This window comes from Rhinatrema bivittatum, chromosome 1 (assembly GCF_901001135.1).
Source record: "Rhinatrema bivittatum chromosome 1, aRhiBiv1.1, whole genome shotgun sequence".
Taxonomy (NCBI): Eukaryota; Metazoa; Chordata; class Amphibia; order Gymnophiona; family Rhinatrematidae; genus Rhinatrema; species Rhinatrema bivittatum.
Window position 1 is genome coordinate 362,332,426 of NC_042615.1, and position 16,853 is coordinate 362,349,278.

A 16,853-nucleotide genomic window follows, 5' to 3' on the forward strand; every position below is an offset into this window, starting at 1 on the left:
TTATGTCTGTAGCCCTGTGTCGTGGTGGTACGGTATGACGAGTGGCATGGTGTTTACGTTTATATTTAGGGTCATGTCCCTTTAAAGTGGCCCGTGTATGAGTATGTTTAGATCGCTTAGCCGAGGCATCCGACTTCCTATGTCTCGACTCACTAGAAGTGGAATGGGAGCGAGAATGGTGCTTATGCTTGTGATGCCTTTTGCGCTCCTCCGTAGGTGTAAAGCTAGGCATTAGAGGGTTCTGTCTCGATTTCCCAGATAGAGAGTATAAATCTGGTCTGCGTCCTGTCCTGACTGTGACCACTGTCCTTCCGTGCGTCGATAATGGATTCCGCGCCAATGCCTGCAGCGCCGTTCTGTGTCGACTCGCGGGTAGGAGTCGAGTGACTAGACGAGTGACTCCGGTCGGGTAAGTCAGAGCCCTGCTTCTCCCGTACCTGAGTTTCCACTGTTGCTCTCGTCCGAGAGGTTTCCCATGAGGCCGCCCTCTTGACAGAGTGCGAAGGCTTCTTCACCGGGCCCGGTGAAGAATGGGCCTCCGATGGGACCGATGGGCTCAACAATTCTTTAAGTCGGTAGGCTTGCTGCTTTTTTGCCCTGGGCGACATTCGGGCACAAAATTCGCAGTCTTCAACGTCGTGGGTGACGCCGAGGCAGCGGTAACATCGGTCATGACCGTCTGTGACAGACATTACCCTGCCGCAGCAAAACTGCGTTTTCCTATCGATAGCAGGGCTGAATTAGTCATGCTGTCCTGGGATCTGTCAATCAGGTCCGGGAGGCGGAGCTTGTTAAGCAGAGGTTAGTTTTTTGTTCCCGCGCAGGAAGTAACAGATTCTCCTCAGTCTGTTTTTTCCGTGCGCGGGATCGCAAGCAGAGCCATTTTCTCCTCATGTCTAAATCGGGTTTTAAGCATGTCTAAATCAGGTATTAAGCGGTGATATTGACTACGTCCCTGAGGAAGCCCCAGGTAGGGGGTGAAATAAAGATCTTTGTCGGACCGGGAGGAGTTTGATCGTTGTGGACCGGAAGGAACCTAACAGTTTGGCAGATTGAAAAGAGAAATCCTATGTGGATATGGAAGAGTGTGATTACTTTATGTTGAAATAATTTAAGGAAAATCTGTCCCTGGTTAATAACTTTTGAACTAACTGATTGGGAAGTGATATCTATTGTGATGAAACAGCAATGATATAAGGCAATATACTAGGGGATACTGAATACATTGTTAAGTGTATGTTTTGATAAACATTTGCAGTGTCACTATGTTTACAGATATTTATGGTTTTTAAAGGGGATGAATGTATGAGAGTATGTATGAGAGTATGTATGGGGTGACTAGGTAGTTTTAAATTGTTTAGATAGGATGCATTAGATATGCTGTAACATTAATAAAAATTTATACAGTTATTGTATTCAAATATTGTATGCATTCAGTATTCTCTTTATGTATGTGTAATTATTGGATAGTTCGATAGAGAATTGTTAAAATAGATTCCTGTGTGTTTGTCCTCAGAGAAAGGCATGTTCTTAATTTACAGCTGGGTGCATCTAGTTTTCAAATTTATGAAGGAAATTAAATGAGGACAACACTACAGAATCTACGTATGTAAGCACTACAGCTAAGATTTGGTCCCTTCCAACGCAGTCTTTTGAAACATGGTCCATGTCGTGGGACTGTTACGTTTGCTCATATCAAGAGTTACATTTCTTCATGAAATATAAATATATTTTTCTGAATAGCAAAACTGGCAGACTAGTAAGATTTCATCCCAACCTATTTGGTACTTAAGTTGTGGTTTGGGATTCCGACCCTCATTCTATTGCTTGACAACAGTTTAGAACCATGGCAAAGACAGGCATACTGTAATCAATAGAGTCAGAAGCAGTTTAAAAGGAACTAGCTCAGAAAGGAAGGCCAATTCTGTTACTTATCTCTGCTGCTGCACCAACCTTGCAAAGAAATGGCAAGGATATTTAAATTCACATTTTAATAAACTTCAGTGTTCCTTTCATATTTATACATGTGTGGGTTGCATATGTAGATTATGCTCATGCAATCTGTCATGCTCATTGTAAAGTTATCCTGTTTTTGTCTGGAATTAACACAAACAAAAAAAAAAAGAAAAATTCCAGATACAACATACTTCCTTCCTAGAAATAGAGTAAATACAATTAAACATTGCTTCAGCAATTCAACTTACTACTCGTTTATCTCTGTATCTTGTGTCATGTGGCACTGGATGATGTCCTGAGTATGGTGGGTGAGCCTGAGGTGGTGGAGCATGATGCTGATAATATGGATGATGGGGAGGCTGCTCCATACCTGGATAGGGTGGCTGAAAAGCAGATATTTATGACACATTATAATGTGATAAGTAAAGGTCTAAAGGCACATGTGTATCAAAAGCCTATTTTGATTTTCTGGCAGTTTACATTTTATCTGAATTTTAGTACGCGTGCTCACAACTTCTACAATATACCAAACCTCAGAAAATCATTTAGGGCTTTTCAAGGTAAGAGACAACAGCCAAAGAAGATAAAGACATTTTCTGGGCTTGTCCACAACAACTGCTACTTAAGTGCTTTAAATCCAAATGCATTATAATTTTAGTTTTGTAATGTATACATTTTGGAGCATTCCTGCACTGTGGTCAGTGTTCATGGGTGATACCTGATTGCCGGATCCAGGGCCCATGATTGCAAGAAGCCCTGATGCTTGGGCCTAAGCCAAGCCAAGCCAGTACAATGACCAGACTATTTTGTGTTTGGGTTTTTTTTTTTTGGGGGGGGGGGGGGGGGGGAGGGAAGGGAAGGGAAGAAATATAAAATGAGGACAAAATTCTTAGTTGCAAATGAAGGCTGATGGTGCTAGGATCTCAGATCTTTTCTGATTGAGTGGGAAGCCCAAAGGCACAGGAATAAACTGCTGGGTCAAAGGAAAAAGCAAGTATAATCATCATAAACAGTGTTTTCCGTAGATAGCAAAATTAATTAGCTATTACATGTGGGTGGTGTCATCTAGAGGCACCACACTCATCTCAGCTAGTAAAGCTTTGAGCTCTAAGTAGTATGTGTGGGTGTTCCCAAAAATGGGTTCAAAGCATTCTGTTGACACCACTTAGAAAACCTATTCCATTTGAAGGTGTAATTCTTCTAGTAGAAGACTTTCTAAATGAGACTATTATGTCCTTGATCTCTGTAGATAAGAATCTATCAGTGAATGCTCAACAAAAACTGTCAGGATGAGGGTTGGGACAAGCGTTTTGTCTTCCTGATTTAACACAGGATATGTTCCCAGATATATGGAAGGGCTGCTGGAAAGTTGTACGAGATACATATACCAGATTTGTCTAGGCCATGCCGGGGCTATGAGGATTAGCAGAGAGCCATCCTGAAGAACCTTCTGCACTGTTTTGGCAATAAGCAGCAATGGTGGAAAAGGGAGAATGAAGCTTTGTTCCCAATCGAGGAAAACGTCTTCAGCCAGTCTGTTATCAACTAGCAGGACTGAGCCAAACTGATTTAGTTTTGTGTTCAGTTGTGATGCAAATAGGTCTATCAATGGTAGACCCCCATAAGTTGAACAGTTGGTTGGCTATTGATTGTTAAAAAAAAAAAAAAAACTACTCGTGTGGCTGGAAAACTCACAGTCTGTCAGCGTGATGGAAACATCCTGCAGGATGGCTTGAGGTTTTTCTACCCAATTCCAGATCTGCAGGGCCTCCTAGAAAGAGGGCCAAGACCCTGTTCCTCCATGCTTGTACATTTGGAACAGGGCAACTGGGTTGTTGGCCTGTATTAAGATACTCTTTCCCTGAAGATGTGTGAATACAGAGCAGGTCTGACTGTCTGAGCTCCACGAGATTGATTTGACAACAGCTCTCCTGAAGAGACCAGATGAGCTGGGTCCAAACTGTTCCGGTATGACCGCCTCATCCGATAGAAGCATTTGTAGCCAGTAGCACCTGGTAAGGGAGTGGAGAAGAGCTGCTTCCTGGAATATTCATAGGCATAACCTCCACTGTAGCTCTTGCTTCATCACTGCTGTAATTCTCAATGGAGAACAGTGTGCTTGAGAGTTTATTCCATTAGGTACATAGAAACCACTGGAGGTAGTGTATAGGAAGGTGGGTCAGCAGAACCACATGGATGGCCAGTGCCATATGACAGAGGACTACAAGTAGCCTCCTGGCTGTCAAGCGTGGAGAGGACAATAGTTTGTGGATGAGTGATGGCATGGTGTTTGCTCAATCCGGAGACAGGAATGTTATTTTTTCAAGTGAGTCTATCCAAGAAACAATGAACATGAGTTGCTGAGAGGACTCCAGGCTGGATTTCTCAAAATTTACCAGAAAACCCAGTGTTGCAGAAAAATAGTTGTGCGCAGGGTCTGGAGCACTTCTTCTAGGGAGTTTGCTATTAGCCAATCATCCAGGCAAGGGAAGACCTGCACTCTCTGGTGTTGCATTTGAGCTGCCACTACTGCGAGGCATTTCGTAAAGACCCTTTGGGCTGACGACAGGCCAAACAGGAGTTCCTTATACTGATAATGGAGAGAATCCACCTGGAAATGGAGGTAGCAACAGCATGAAGTGTGGATAGGTACGTGAGCATATGCACCCTTTAAATCCAGGGCACACATCCATTTGTCCTCCTAAATGTAAAGGAGAATCGTGCTGAGAAAATTAATTTTGAATTTCTCTTGGAGTATGTTTGCGCAAACATATGAAGTACAGAATGTGCAGCAATCCCCCACAATTTCTTGGGGATGAGGAAATATTGGGAGTAGAAGCCCTGTGAGTGTTGAGATGTGGGGATAGATTGCTCTATCGCATGTTGAAGAAACAACTGGACTTCCAGACGAAACTGTGGCAGATGAGAATGCTCTGGATGGAGCAAATAGTGTGGGGCAGGGCTGGTGGTCAGGAAAAATACAACAGATATCAAGACTGCACGATTTGGCATACTCAGGGGTCCTTGGTGATCTGATGCCACTCCCCCATGAAGTGGATTCCCCACCGTACTGGGAGAGAGGGAATAAATTGTTCAGACGGCCCTGTTGAATGGTTTTTGGTTGGCAGTATTCTCTTTGTTGAGGCCTGGCCAGAAGTGGCTTGACATTGTGCTAGAAGCAGCAGTATGACTGTACTGTTGAAAAGACTGGTAGGGCTTCCTATGGAAGTAAGGTCACCTGTATGGGTAGAAATGACATCTTAACGTGGATGGCTGCTCATGAAACATGGAGAGAGATTGTACTATCATTTTTGGTCCTTTATCTGAGTGTTTGTCTCCCAGAGCTTTTTGCACAACAAGTTTGTTCCCAAAGCATGGTAGGTCCATAAGTTTCTCATTAACATCCTTACAGCTGCTGCTTGCTGGAAGCCATGCCACACATCTAGCTCTGATGAAGGCTGCAGAGATATGTGAAATTGAATCAAAGGATTCAAAAGGACTCAAACAGAGCAGAATAGGTGATCAATGCCCTTTTCTACATGCAGTAGTAGTTGAGGTTAGTAGTTGCTATGTTCAGTGGAATGGAGGAAGCGCTTTAACTTCTGAAACGAGTTGTGAATATACTGCACCATGTGAATAGATAGATATATGTGCAGAAAGCACTACACTTTGAAAACCCTTTTTGCCAAAATTATCTAAGTCTGTGGTCTTTTCCTGAGGGAGAATTCATATCTTTGCCTTTTTCATAGCAAACTCTACTACAATGGACTGGTGAGGCAGTTAAATGACACCAAATCCCAGATATTTTTGGACTTGGTATTTGAGGTCCATTTTACTAGTCAGACAAATGATCAAAAAGGAAGTTTCCCACATCCTCATCTACAGAATGTTGGGGATGCTGTGAAATGGAAGAGCCACTGATTCAGCAGGAGTATCCAGAATCTGAAGGTAGCCAAGGAGCCTAGTTCCTCCTCTGACTTTACTGGACTCTGCTGCAACAGAATGAGATTAAGAAACCTTAATCCAAAGGGTTTGACGAGTTCATCCATATAGGTGAAATAGAGACTCCAGTCTGTGGTACTGCTGTAGTGATAGAGGAAAGGAAAGGCTGAAATATTCCTGAAAGAAAGTCTGAAAAACTGCACCAAACCTTTGATTTGATTGAGCAACTGGTGTCTCACCTGGCACAGGCAATAGGACACCATCTTCCAAGACTAGGATAGGCCGCTGTATTAGTTAAGAGTGGCCTGTTGGAGGCAAATGGGACTATACAGCACACATGTGCTGCAGTTTCTAGGCAAAGTCCTTCTACCACTAGTCTAGGTGGGGTGAGTGCCCTGGTTTATAGGAGGGGGCAGAGGCAGCCTGACTCCCTCCACTGCAGATCTAGGATTGGCTGTGTAAAATTGAATTGGCAGAACTGATAAAAGGGAGGTTAAGGTGGATGCTTAATAGCTTCAATGGAGTAGCATACTTAGATGTCTTTCATGGTTTTGCGTGCTTTAATAAGTCTTTGGAGATGCGCGTCAAGGAAGCCAGTGCAGGGTCAGGATAAGGAAATTGGTTCTTAACTGCTAATTTCCGTTACTGTAATACCACAGATCAGTCCAGACAAGTGGGTTTATGCATTCCTACCAGCAGATGGAGGCAGAGAACAAAACCTTGAAGCACTGCTACATAACAGAGTGCCAGCTGCAGTCCCTCGGTATTGACTGGTACCCAAGCCAAGATTTGAACAAGAAAAAAAAAATATTCCCCTAAAATAGGGCAAATGAAAACCCTGGAAAAAACAAAACTCTTAGCAACTGCTGAGCTAGAAAGGACTAGTAAGTTCTATTGAAAGAATTCTTCGGAAAGCATTCAAGCGAACACTAGGACAGTCAGTCTTTTGGAAATACCAACAGGGCAGGCCTCTGGACTGATCTGTGGTGTTACAGGAACAGAAATTAGCAGGTAAGAACCAATTTCCCTTTCCCTAACATACCCTGATCAGTCCAGACAAGTGGGATGTACCAAAGCACTGCTATACCGGTCGGGAACCCAAAAGATCCGCTCTCAGCACACTCATGAAAGGACACCGCCTCTGGTGCGCGTCCAATCAGTAATGCTTAAAGTGCGATGTGAGGACCAAACTGCAGTTCTACATATTTCCTGAGGAGAGACCAACTGACTCTGCCCACGCTGCCGCCTGCGCATGCGTAGAATGAGCTTTAAGACCCACTGGCACCGCGCGGCCTTAGAAACATAGGCCGAGGAAATAGTTTCCGTCAACCAGCTGGCTAAGTAAGCTTTAGACGCTTTCTCCCCCTTCTTAGTTCCACCTAACACCACAAATAGGTGATCCGATTGGCGGAAAGAATTGGTGACCTTCAAATAGCTGAACAGGGCGTGCCGTACATCCAAGAGATGAAGATCCCTACCCATAGAGGAATCTCAATCCCAGTTTGGAAAACCTGGCAACTCCACCATCTGATTCACATGAAAGGCAGAGACCACCTTAGGAACGAAGGCACCGTACATCAAGAAACCTTGGAGGAGATCCGCAGGATAGGATTGGGGCAAGAAAGGGCTTGAAATTCAGAGATCTGCCTGGCGAAGCAAATGGCAACCAAAAGATAGTCTTCAAGGTAAGGACGTTTAAAGATGCTCAACTCAAAGGTTCAAAGGGGGCCTCACAGAGGACCCGCAACACCAGATTGAGATTCCAGTCAGGACACACCTTCCGAACTGGAGGCTTCAAATGCATTACCCCTTTCAGGAAACGGATGTCGAGATAAGAGGCCAATGGCCTGCCCCTGAACCTTACCCCTAAGGCAACTGAGGGCCAACACTTGAACTCTCAGCGAATAAGCCAAACCCTTTGACAATCCCTGCTGCAGAAAGGACAGAATATGTGGAACAGAGGACACCAGCAATCTACTTTTTGCTGAGCCCATCAGGCCTCAAACACCTTCCAAACTCAGACATATGCCATGGAGGTCGCCAGACCCTGGCCTAAAGAAGGGTAGTAATGAGACTCAGAATAGCCCTTCAGTCGCAACAGACACCTCTCAAAAGCTAGGCTGCAAGACAAAAGTGATGCTCCCGATCCAATAAAATGGGACCTTGACGCAATAACCCCCGCAGATGAGCTAGTCGAAGAGGTCCGTCCACAACCAGATGAACCAATTCCGCGAACCATGGATGCTGTGGCCACTTGGGAGCCACCAGAACCACAGAGCTGGGATGGGTCTCTATATGCTGTAGCACGCGCCCTATGAGGGGCCACGGGGGGAAGAAAGAAGGAACCCCCGCAGCTACGGGCACACTAAAGCGTCGAGACCCACTGAACCAACGTCCCATCTGTGACTGAAGAACCGAGCTGTCTGCATTGAGCTGCGTTACCATGAAGTCCAGTTGAGGAATCCCCCCACCGGGCACAAATGAGGTTCCAGGCTTCCAGAGACAGCTCCCACTCCCCTGGATCCAGCTGCTGCTGGCTGAGGAAATACACTTGCACATTGTTTACTCCGGCGACGTGGGAAGCAGCGATCCCTTCTAGGTGTTCCGCCCACGCAAACAGCAATTGAGCTTCCTGAGCCATCACTTGACTCCTGGTGCCTCCTTGACAGTTTATGTTTGCCATCATTGTCGCATTGTCCGAGAAAACCCGAACCATGTGACCTTGCACCAGTGGCAGAAATTCTTTCCAAGGCTCTGCACACGGCCCTCGACTAATCGGTTGATTCACCAGGATTTCTCCTCTGGTGACCAAAGTCCTTGAGCTGAGCGACCCAGGCACACCGCTCCCCAGCCCCCGAGAATGGCATCCGTGGTCACCATTACCCAATCCAGGATTTCGAAACTCACTCACTTCTCCAAATGGGGCTGGGATAGCCACCACAACAGGTTGTCTCTGGCTTCCTTCCCTAGAAGCAGCGGAATGTGGTATTGCTCCGACATGGGATCCCAGAGGGACAGCAGGAATCTCTGCAGTGGATGCATGTGAGCAAAGGCCCATGGGACCAGATCCAACATCAAGGCCAAGGAGCCTGGGACCTGTAAGTAATCACAGACCTTTGGAACTTGGAGGCGTAACAGCCACTTGACCTGCTGATACAATTTGGCCAACTTGTCCGCCGTCGGGAACACCCGGCTGGAGCAGGTATGGAATAGAGCCCCAGGCATTCCAGAGATTGAGTGTGTGCCAGCTGACTCTTTGCCAGGTTGATCACCCAACCCAGAGTGTAACATCTGGAGAATGCAGTCCACTGCCTGAACACACTCCTCCTGTGTCTTGCCCTGGGATAAGCCAATCATTGAGGTATGGGTGCACCAGCACCCCTCCCTTCCTTAAGGCTACCTTCCTTAAGTCTACCACTACCTTGGTGAAGGTCCGTGGCGAGTCTGAATGGAAGCGCCCGGAAGTGCTGCCCCAGCACCTTCAACCGCAGAAACGACTGATGACCCAGCTGTATGTGGATGTGCAAGTAGGCCTCAGTGAGATCCAACAAAAGAAAATTATTACTTACCTGCTAATTTTCGTTCCTGTAGTACCATGGATCAGTCCAGACAGTGGGTTATGTCCCCAATCCAGCAGATGGAGTCAGCATAAACTTTGAGGGGGCGTTACCATATATATTACTACCCCCTCTGCAGGAGTTCAGTATCGAGTATATCAAAGCCCGATGGGAAGAACCAAAACCCCTCAGTGGATCAAGTTTAAGAAATCGGCAATAAGCCTAGAAAGTCAAGTAACAAACTGCAGAACTTCCTACCAATGGGAGGAAGCCGCGAAAACAGCATGCCAAAGTGTAGGGAGCTGTGAAAAACAGTGAAAACTGAGAACTCTGGAAAGGAGTAGAACACAACAGGACCGAAGTGGCCGAGCAGGTAAAACGCGGAGGGCGTCTGGACTGATCCATGGTACTACAGGAACGAAAATTAGCAGGAAAGTAATAATTTTCTTTTCCCTGTACGTACCTGGATCAGTCCAGACAGTGGGATGTACCCAAGCGTCCCTAAACCGGGTGGGGTCCTGCGAGGCCTGCTCGGAGAACCTGCTCGCCAAAGTGTCCCTCAACGGGAGAGGCAAGGTGTAGGCGATAGTGCCTCGAGAACATGTGTAGCGACTTCCAGGTAGCTGCTCTGCAGATCTCTTGAGAGGAGACCGAGCGAGCCTCCGCCCAGGAAGCCGCCTGAACCCGCGTAGAATGTGCAACGATGCCGGGCGGGGGAATTCGCCCCGCCCCAATGTAGGAGGCGGCAATGCCGGCCTTCAGCCATCTGGCAATGGTCGTCTTCGAGGCCTGGGAGCCCTTCTTGGGCCCGGACCAAAGAACAAACAGGTGGTCCGAAGTCCACCATTCATTGGTGGCTTCCAGATAGAGGCGCAGAGTGCGCTTGACATCCAAGAGTCGGAGAGACCTCGGCTCCGAGGCCGCAAAGGACGGCAAATCCACCGTTTGATTCACATGGAATGCGGACACTACCTTCGGGAGAAAGGAGGGAACAGTGCGGAGCGAGACTCCGAGTCGGAGAAACGGAGATAAGGCTCACTGCACGACAGTGCCTGCAGCTCCGAAATGCGGCGAGCTGAACAAATGGCCACCAGGAAGACAGTCTTGAGGGTGAGATCTTTAAGCGTTGCACTGCGTAGCGGCTCGAAGGGAGGTCCCGACAGGGAGCGAAGTACAAGGTTGAGACTCCAGGAGGGACAAGGGTCCCATAAGGAGGCCGCAAATGCTTGACCCCCTTGAGGAAATGAGCAATGTCCGGGTGTTGCGGGAGCGAGCCCCCATCGCGCACCAACACACCAAGGGCGGCCACCTGAACCCGCAGTGAATTATAGGCGAGACCCTTGTCCACTCCCGCCTGTAGAAACTGGAGGATCTGAGGGATGGAAGCCAGTGTAGGTCTCGTGTCCTGGCTGGAACACCACAACTCGAACACCTTCCAGACTCGAACATAGGCCACCGACGTCGACGTCTTTCGCGACCGCAGCAGCGTGGATACTACCGCCTCCGGGTAGCCTCTGCGCCGGAGACGGCGCCTCTCAAAAGATGGAAGAGTTCTGCCTGATCGAAAAATACCGGGCCCTGATGCAAGAGACGAGGGAGGTGTCCTAGTCTGACTGGACCGATCACCAGCTGTTGCAGATCCGCAAACCATGGTCGCCTGGGCCATTCCGGGGCGACGAAGATCACGGACCCCTGATGGTCTTCTATTCTTCGGAGCATCCTGCCCACTAGGGGCCACGGTGGGAAAGCGTAGAGTAGAAGATGCGGCGGCCACGGAAGGACCAGAGCATCCACTCCCTCCGCGCTCTCTCCGACGACTGAAGAAGCGTGGAGCCTTGGCATTGCGAGCGGACGCCATCAGATCCAAGTGGGGGACTCCCCACCGATGTACGAGAATCTGCATCGCTTCGTCGGCGAGTGACCACTCTCCGGGGTCCAGCAGTTGACGGCTGAGGAAGTCCGCCTGCACGTTGTCCACCCCGGCGATGTGTGAGGCCGCTAGTTGGTCGAGATGGCGCTCCGCCCATTGCATTAGTAGCTCCGCCTCGAGCGCGACTTGTGGGCTGCGCGTACCTCCTTGTCGGTTGATGTAAGCTACGGTGGTAGCGTTGTCCGATAGGATCCTGACCGCCTGGTTCCGAAGGAGCGGCAGGAAATGCCGCAGAGCCAGCCTGACCGCTCGGGTTTCCAGACGGTTGATTGACCACTTCGCCTCCACCGCGGACCACATCCCTTGCGTGGTGCTTCGATCGCAGACTGCCCCCCAGCCCACTAGACTGCCGTCGGCGGTTACCACCACCCAACTTGGCAGATCGAGGGACACTCCGTGGGCCAAGTTCGCCGGATCCAACCACCAGCCCAGACTGTCCCTGGCATTCTGCGGGAGCGGGAGGATCACCTAGTAGTCCTGCGAAATTGGTTTCCAACGGGAGAGGAGCGCCCTCTGCAGGGGCCGGAGATGCGCAAACGCCCAAGGAACCATGTCGATGGTGGAACCCATCACGCCCAGGAGCTGTAGGTAGTCCCAGGAGGTGGGATCTGGCAACGCAGAGAATCGCAGTATGTGAGCCCGCAAGGCGTGCGCCTTGTCCTGACGCAAGAAAACCTTGCCCAGCCGGGTGTCGAAGGTCGCTCCCAAAAAATCCAAGCGCTGCGATGGCTCGAGAGAGCTCTTGGAAAAATTCACCACCCATCCCAGGGAGTGCAGGAACTGTACTACCCTGGTCACCGCCGCCTGACCGTGGGAAAAAGACTTCGCTCAGATGAGCCAATCGTCCAGGTAAGGATGGACCAGAACCCCCTCCTTCCGGAGGGCGGCCGCTACTACTACCATGATCTTGGTGAAGGTGCGCGGCGCCGTCGCCAATCCAAACGGGAGAGCGATGAACTGGAAGTGCTGGTCCAGTATCTTGAACCGGAGGAGACTGTGATGATCCGGGCGGATGGGGATGTGCAGATAGGCCTCTGTAAGATCCAGAGAGGCGAGAAATTCCCCCTGATGCACCGCCGCGATCACAGAACGCAGCGTTTCCATGCGAAACCGGACAACCCGGAGGGACCTGTTGACTTTTCAGATCCAAGATGGGGCGGAAGGATCCGTCTTTCTTTGGCACTACGAAGTAGATGGAATAATGGCCCGAGCCCACCTCTCCGAAGGGCACGGGCACTATAGCTCCGATGTCCTGAAGCCTGTCTAGCGTCAGCTGCACCGCTCCTCTCTTGGCGGAGCCACAGGGGGAGAAAATGAACCTGTCCTTTGGAGGACGGACAAATTTCAATGCGTAGCCGTGTTCTATGGTGTCCAGGACCCATCTGTCCGAAGTGATCTGCGCCCAACTCCTTGTAGAAAAGTGCCAGCCGACCCCCAATCCTGGGGACGGCGGAGTGGGCAAGCCTGACATCATTGTGAGGCCTTGGGAGAGGGATTACCTGCTCCGGGGGCGGTGCGCGCGGGTCTGCGCCCGCGAAAGGGATGCGACCAGGGCTGCGACCTGGTAGCGGCGGGCCTGGAGCCCGACGGCCTGTAGCTCCTGTAGCGCCGTTGCGCCCTGGATCTGGTCCGGGAGGATGAATACGCTCTGGAAGGACGATATCTATCCTCCGGGAGACGATGAACAGCATTCTCCCCCAGAGACTTGATGATTTGATCCAGGTCTTCCCCGAAGAGGAACTTACCCCTGAAGGGCAGGGAGCCCAGGCTCGACTTAGAAGATGTATCCGCCGCCCAGTTGCGGAGCCACAGCAGACGCTGTGCAGCTACTACCGATACCATGGATCTTGCCAGGACCCGAAACAGGTCGTACGAGGCATCCGCCCCGTACGCCACCGCGGCTTCGAGCCTATCCGCCTGGGCGGCTTCGGAGGCGGGCAGATCCTGAGACGTGAGAAGTTGTTGCACCCAGAGAAGGCTTGCCCTCTGGGCAAGCGAACTGCACATCACTACCCGCATACCCAGCGTGGAGACCTCGAAGACCCTCTTAAGGAAAACTTCCAACTTGCGATCTTGCGTATCCCGTAAGGCCGCTCCTCCCGTCACCGGTATCGTCGTCCTCTTCGTGACCGCCGACACCGCGGAGTCCACCTTTGGAACTTTGATGAGGTCCAGGAAATCCTCCGGTAGTGGATATAGCTTTTCCATAGCACGGCTGACCTTCAGGGAAGCCTCCGGGGCATCCCATTCCCTAGTGAGGAGCTGCAGGAATGAATCGTGAATGGGAAAAGCACGAGCCCTTGGCCGCCGGGCTGCCAAGACCGGATCCCCCTTCTTCGAAGATGTGACGACTGCAGGCGCTACTGGCGCGGGCGGATCCGGCGGCGGGTCCAGATCCAATTCCTGAATTATGAGCGGGATAAGGTCATCCAGCTCGTCCCTCTGGAAGAGGCGGAGCGTGCGCGGGTCGTCTCCCTCCGGCGTGGGGTCCCCTTGGCCCAAGTCCGTAAGATCCGGTCCAGTATCCGCTGAGCCAGACACCGCTCCCACAGCCCCGGACGAGATGAGGGCCCGAGCTGGAGGGTGAGGGAGAGGTGCCCCAGCTGCCGCCGAGGCGGGGGGAGCCTGAGCAGACGAAGTAGCAGAAGCTGTCCGCGGTACCTTGGCAGGAGGACCACCCGTAGGCACGTCTAACCCCTGCAAGTACGCTGTGTGCATTAGGAGAATAAATTCCGGGGAAAACGCCGGTCTGAGCGGGGGGGGGGGGGGGGGGAGGAGCCCCTGGAGGCCCCTGCACCTGCGGGCCGTGTTCCGCCAGCAGAATCGGTGGAGAGACAGCCTCAGTCTCCCTGTCATCCAGTGCTGCCTGAGTCCCCTCAGGGCGCTGGGAATTGAAAATGGCCGCCGTTCCCGCCAGGAATGGGGGAGGGGCCGCCCCGCGCCTCCCGGGCATACTAGGCAGGAAGGAAAATTCGGCGAGGGACTGCGAGGTGCCTTCCCCCCTGGGAAGGCACCGAGCACAGATGCCCTCGCGGGAAATCCTAGACCCCGGTTCGCCGCAGGTCAAACACCTCGACGGCCGCGGCATGGGGATCGGCGCGAAAAAAGTAAAAAACCGGCAAAAATGACTAAATAAGCCTGGGGGGGGGGGCGAGAGAGATCGCCGCTGCGGGGGGGCCCGGACGGCCTGCACTGCCCGCCGAGAGAAAGCGCCGCGGGGGGGCCCTCCTGGCCTCACAACCCGCCGAGAAATTCTGTGCTGTGTGCCCTAGCAGCCCCTGAGGCGCTGCAAAAATGGCCGCTGACAAGTGAAAACGCGCGGAGAGGCCGGCCCCACCGGCATCCGCGAGGCACCAGAGGAGGAAAGCTGTGAAACGAAAAATACAAAGAAAAATCCAACTTACCCTGTCGCAAGGCACAAGGACAGCACAGAGAGAGAGAGAGAACACAGGAGGGAAGCCACGCCTCCCCAAAAATTGGAACTTTTTTTTTTTTTGTTAAAATAGACAAACTTGATCCACAAGCAAAAGAATAGCCAGGAGACCCAGAAAACAGTAAGCAAGGTAAAGAGAGTATCCTAGCAGAACTGGGAGAAACCCTGATTCCTACTCGCATCTGCTGGAGTCAGAAGATACTGAACTCCTGCAGAGGGGGTAGTAATATATATGGTAACGCCCCCTCAAAGTTTATGCTGACTCCATCTGCTGGATTGGGGACATAACCCACTGTCTGGACTGATCCAGGTACGTACAGGGAATGCCAGAAATTCCCCCTTGCGGACTGCCGCAATCACTGTGCGTAATATCTCCATCTGGAAACATGGGACCTTCAAGCTCCTATTCAACTTCTGGAGATCCAAGATGGGACAGAAGGTGCCCTTCTTCGGAACCACAAAGTAGCGTCCTTGACCTTGCTCATTCTTTGACACCAGAATAGCCTCCAGGCTTATCTCTGCAGGGTTCCTTCCACGGTCTCCCGCTTGCTGAGAGCAACAGCGAGACTCCAGAAAGGCGTCTTTCTGGAGTCGCGCTGAAAACTAAGGCATAGTGTGAGAAATTCTAAGGCATAGCCATCCCTGATCACCTTGACCAACCAGTGATCGGATGTAATCTTCATCCACTCCTTGTATATATTAAAAAAAAAAAAAAAATTGGGACAAGTGGCCCCCTGACTGCTACTGGAGAGGAGTGGGTGAGCCGGATCTCATTGGGTTGGCTTACTGCCTCCGACCCCCTGGCTGGAGCTGCCCTGGAGCGTGCTCCGGAGGTTCAAAAAGACTGCTGGCGGCCAGCCGGCGGTTTAGATCCCAAGGCGCTCCTCTTCTGGAGCAAAAATGCCTCGACGCCTGAAAACGAGAATGACTAGAGAAAGACTTAACATTCTTTGTGTCTTCTGCAATTTATTGCCCTTAGTTTCTCCCAAGGTCTTCATAAGCTGATCCAGATTCTCCCTGAAGAGAAGCTTCCCTTTAAAAGGAAGGTGACATAACAGACTTGGACCACATGTCCGCCGACCAATTGTGCAGCCAAAAAAGGCGCCTTGCCGCCACAGTTGAAACCATACTGCGAGCCGCTGGCGCACCAAATCATACAAAGTATCCGTCACATAGGCCACCCCCGCCTCCAGACAGGCCGCCTGAACAGAGGAGAGTACTCCCGAACCGCTGGCTCCTGAGGCTTCTGAATTCAACATAGGCAGGCGCGCTGCATCATACTAGTGCAAACTGTAGTGCAGAGACCTTCAACATCCGTTTGAGTTGAAATCTCCAGCTTGCGATCCTGCGCATTCTTAAGAGTGGCAGCCCCTGCCACGGGAATTGTGGTCTTCTTGGTAACCAAGACTGCTGCATTCACCTAAAGAGTTTTAAGGCGATCCAACTGCTGCTCCAATAGGGGGTAGGAGCTTCATCATCGCCTTCCCCACTTTCAATCTCACCTTCGGGGTATCCCCTCCCAGCTAATCAGCTTTTGAATCTTTTCTGCAATAGGGAAAGCACTCTGTGGATCTCTGAGATCATCCAGGTTTGTCTTCGTCAGGCCTAGCACCTTCAAGGAGGGTCTGATCATCTTTACTGGTGTATGGACCAGGGGGGCAAGATCCCCGTCTGGCTCATCTGGGTCCACTATCGGAGAGGAATCCCCCTCTCCCTGCGAATCTTCTGAATCCATCCAGTCCTCAGTCCACCCCCAGACATACAGGACGAAGCCCCCTTTATCTTTGGAGAGATCACTAAGTAGCGCCGAGGCCTCTTAGAGGAACCCAAGCCTATCTCCATGGGTCTACGGTTAGCTGCCTTCTTAGCCAAGAAGGCCTCGTAGTAGGATGATGAATTTGGGTGAAAACCCAAGGCCGAGAAACACGCCCTCAGAATCACTGGAGGTCGAGCTAGAGCCTACATCATCCCCCTGCTCAATACCCTGGACCGCAGGAGGGCCATCGGCAGAAGCCCCATTGGTCGAAGTGTTGCG

At 50.8% G+C, this 16,853-nt stretch overlaps 1 protein-coding gene across 4 annotated transcripts in view; it reads right to left on the reverse strand.

Annotated features, from left to right (window-relative positions):
* The window catches only part of YTHDC1 (YTH domain containing 1), a 177,565-nt gene that overhangs the window by 15,687 nt on the left and 145,025 nt on the right, over positions 1-16,853 (reverse strand). For all 4 annotated transcript variants that reach the window (XM_029600717.1, XM_029600702.1, XM_029600709.1 and 1 more), the window contains one exon: positions 2,205-2,339. In XM_029600717.1, the coding sequence (XP_029456577.1) occupies positions 2,205-2,339 (135 nt within the window). The remainder of the gene's footprint in view (positions 1-2,204; positions 2,340-16,853) is intronic.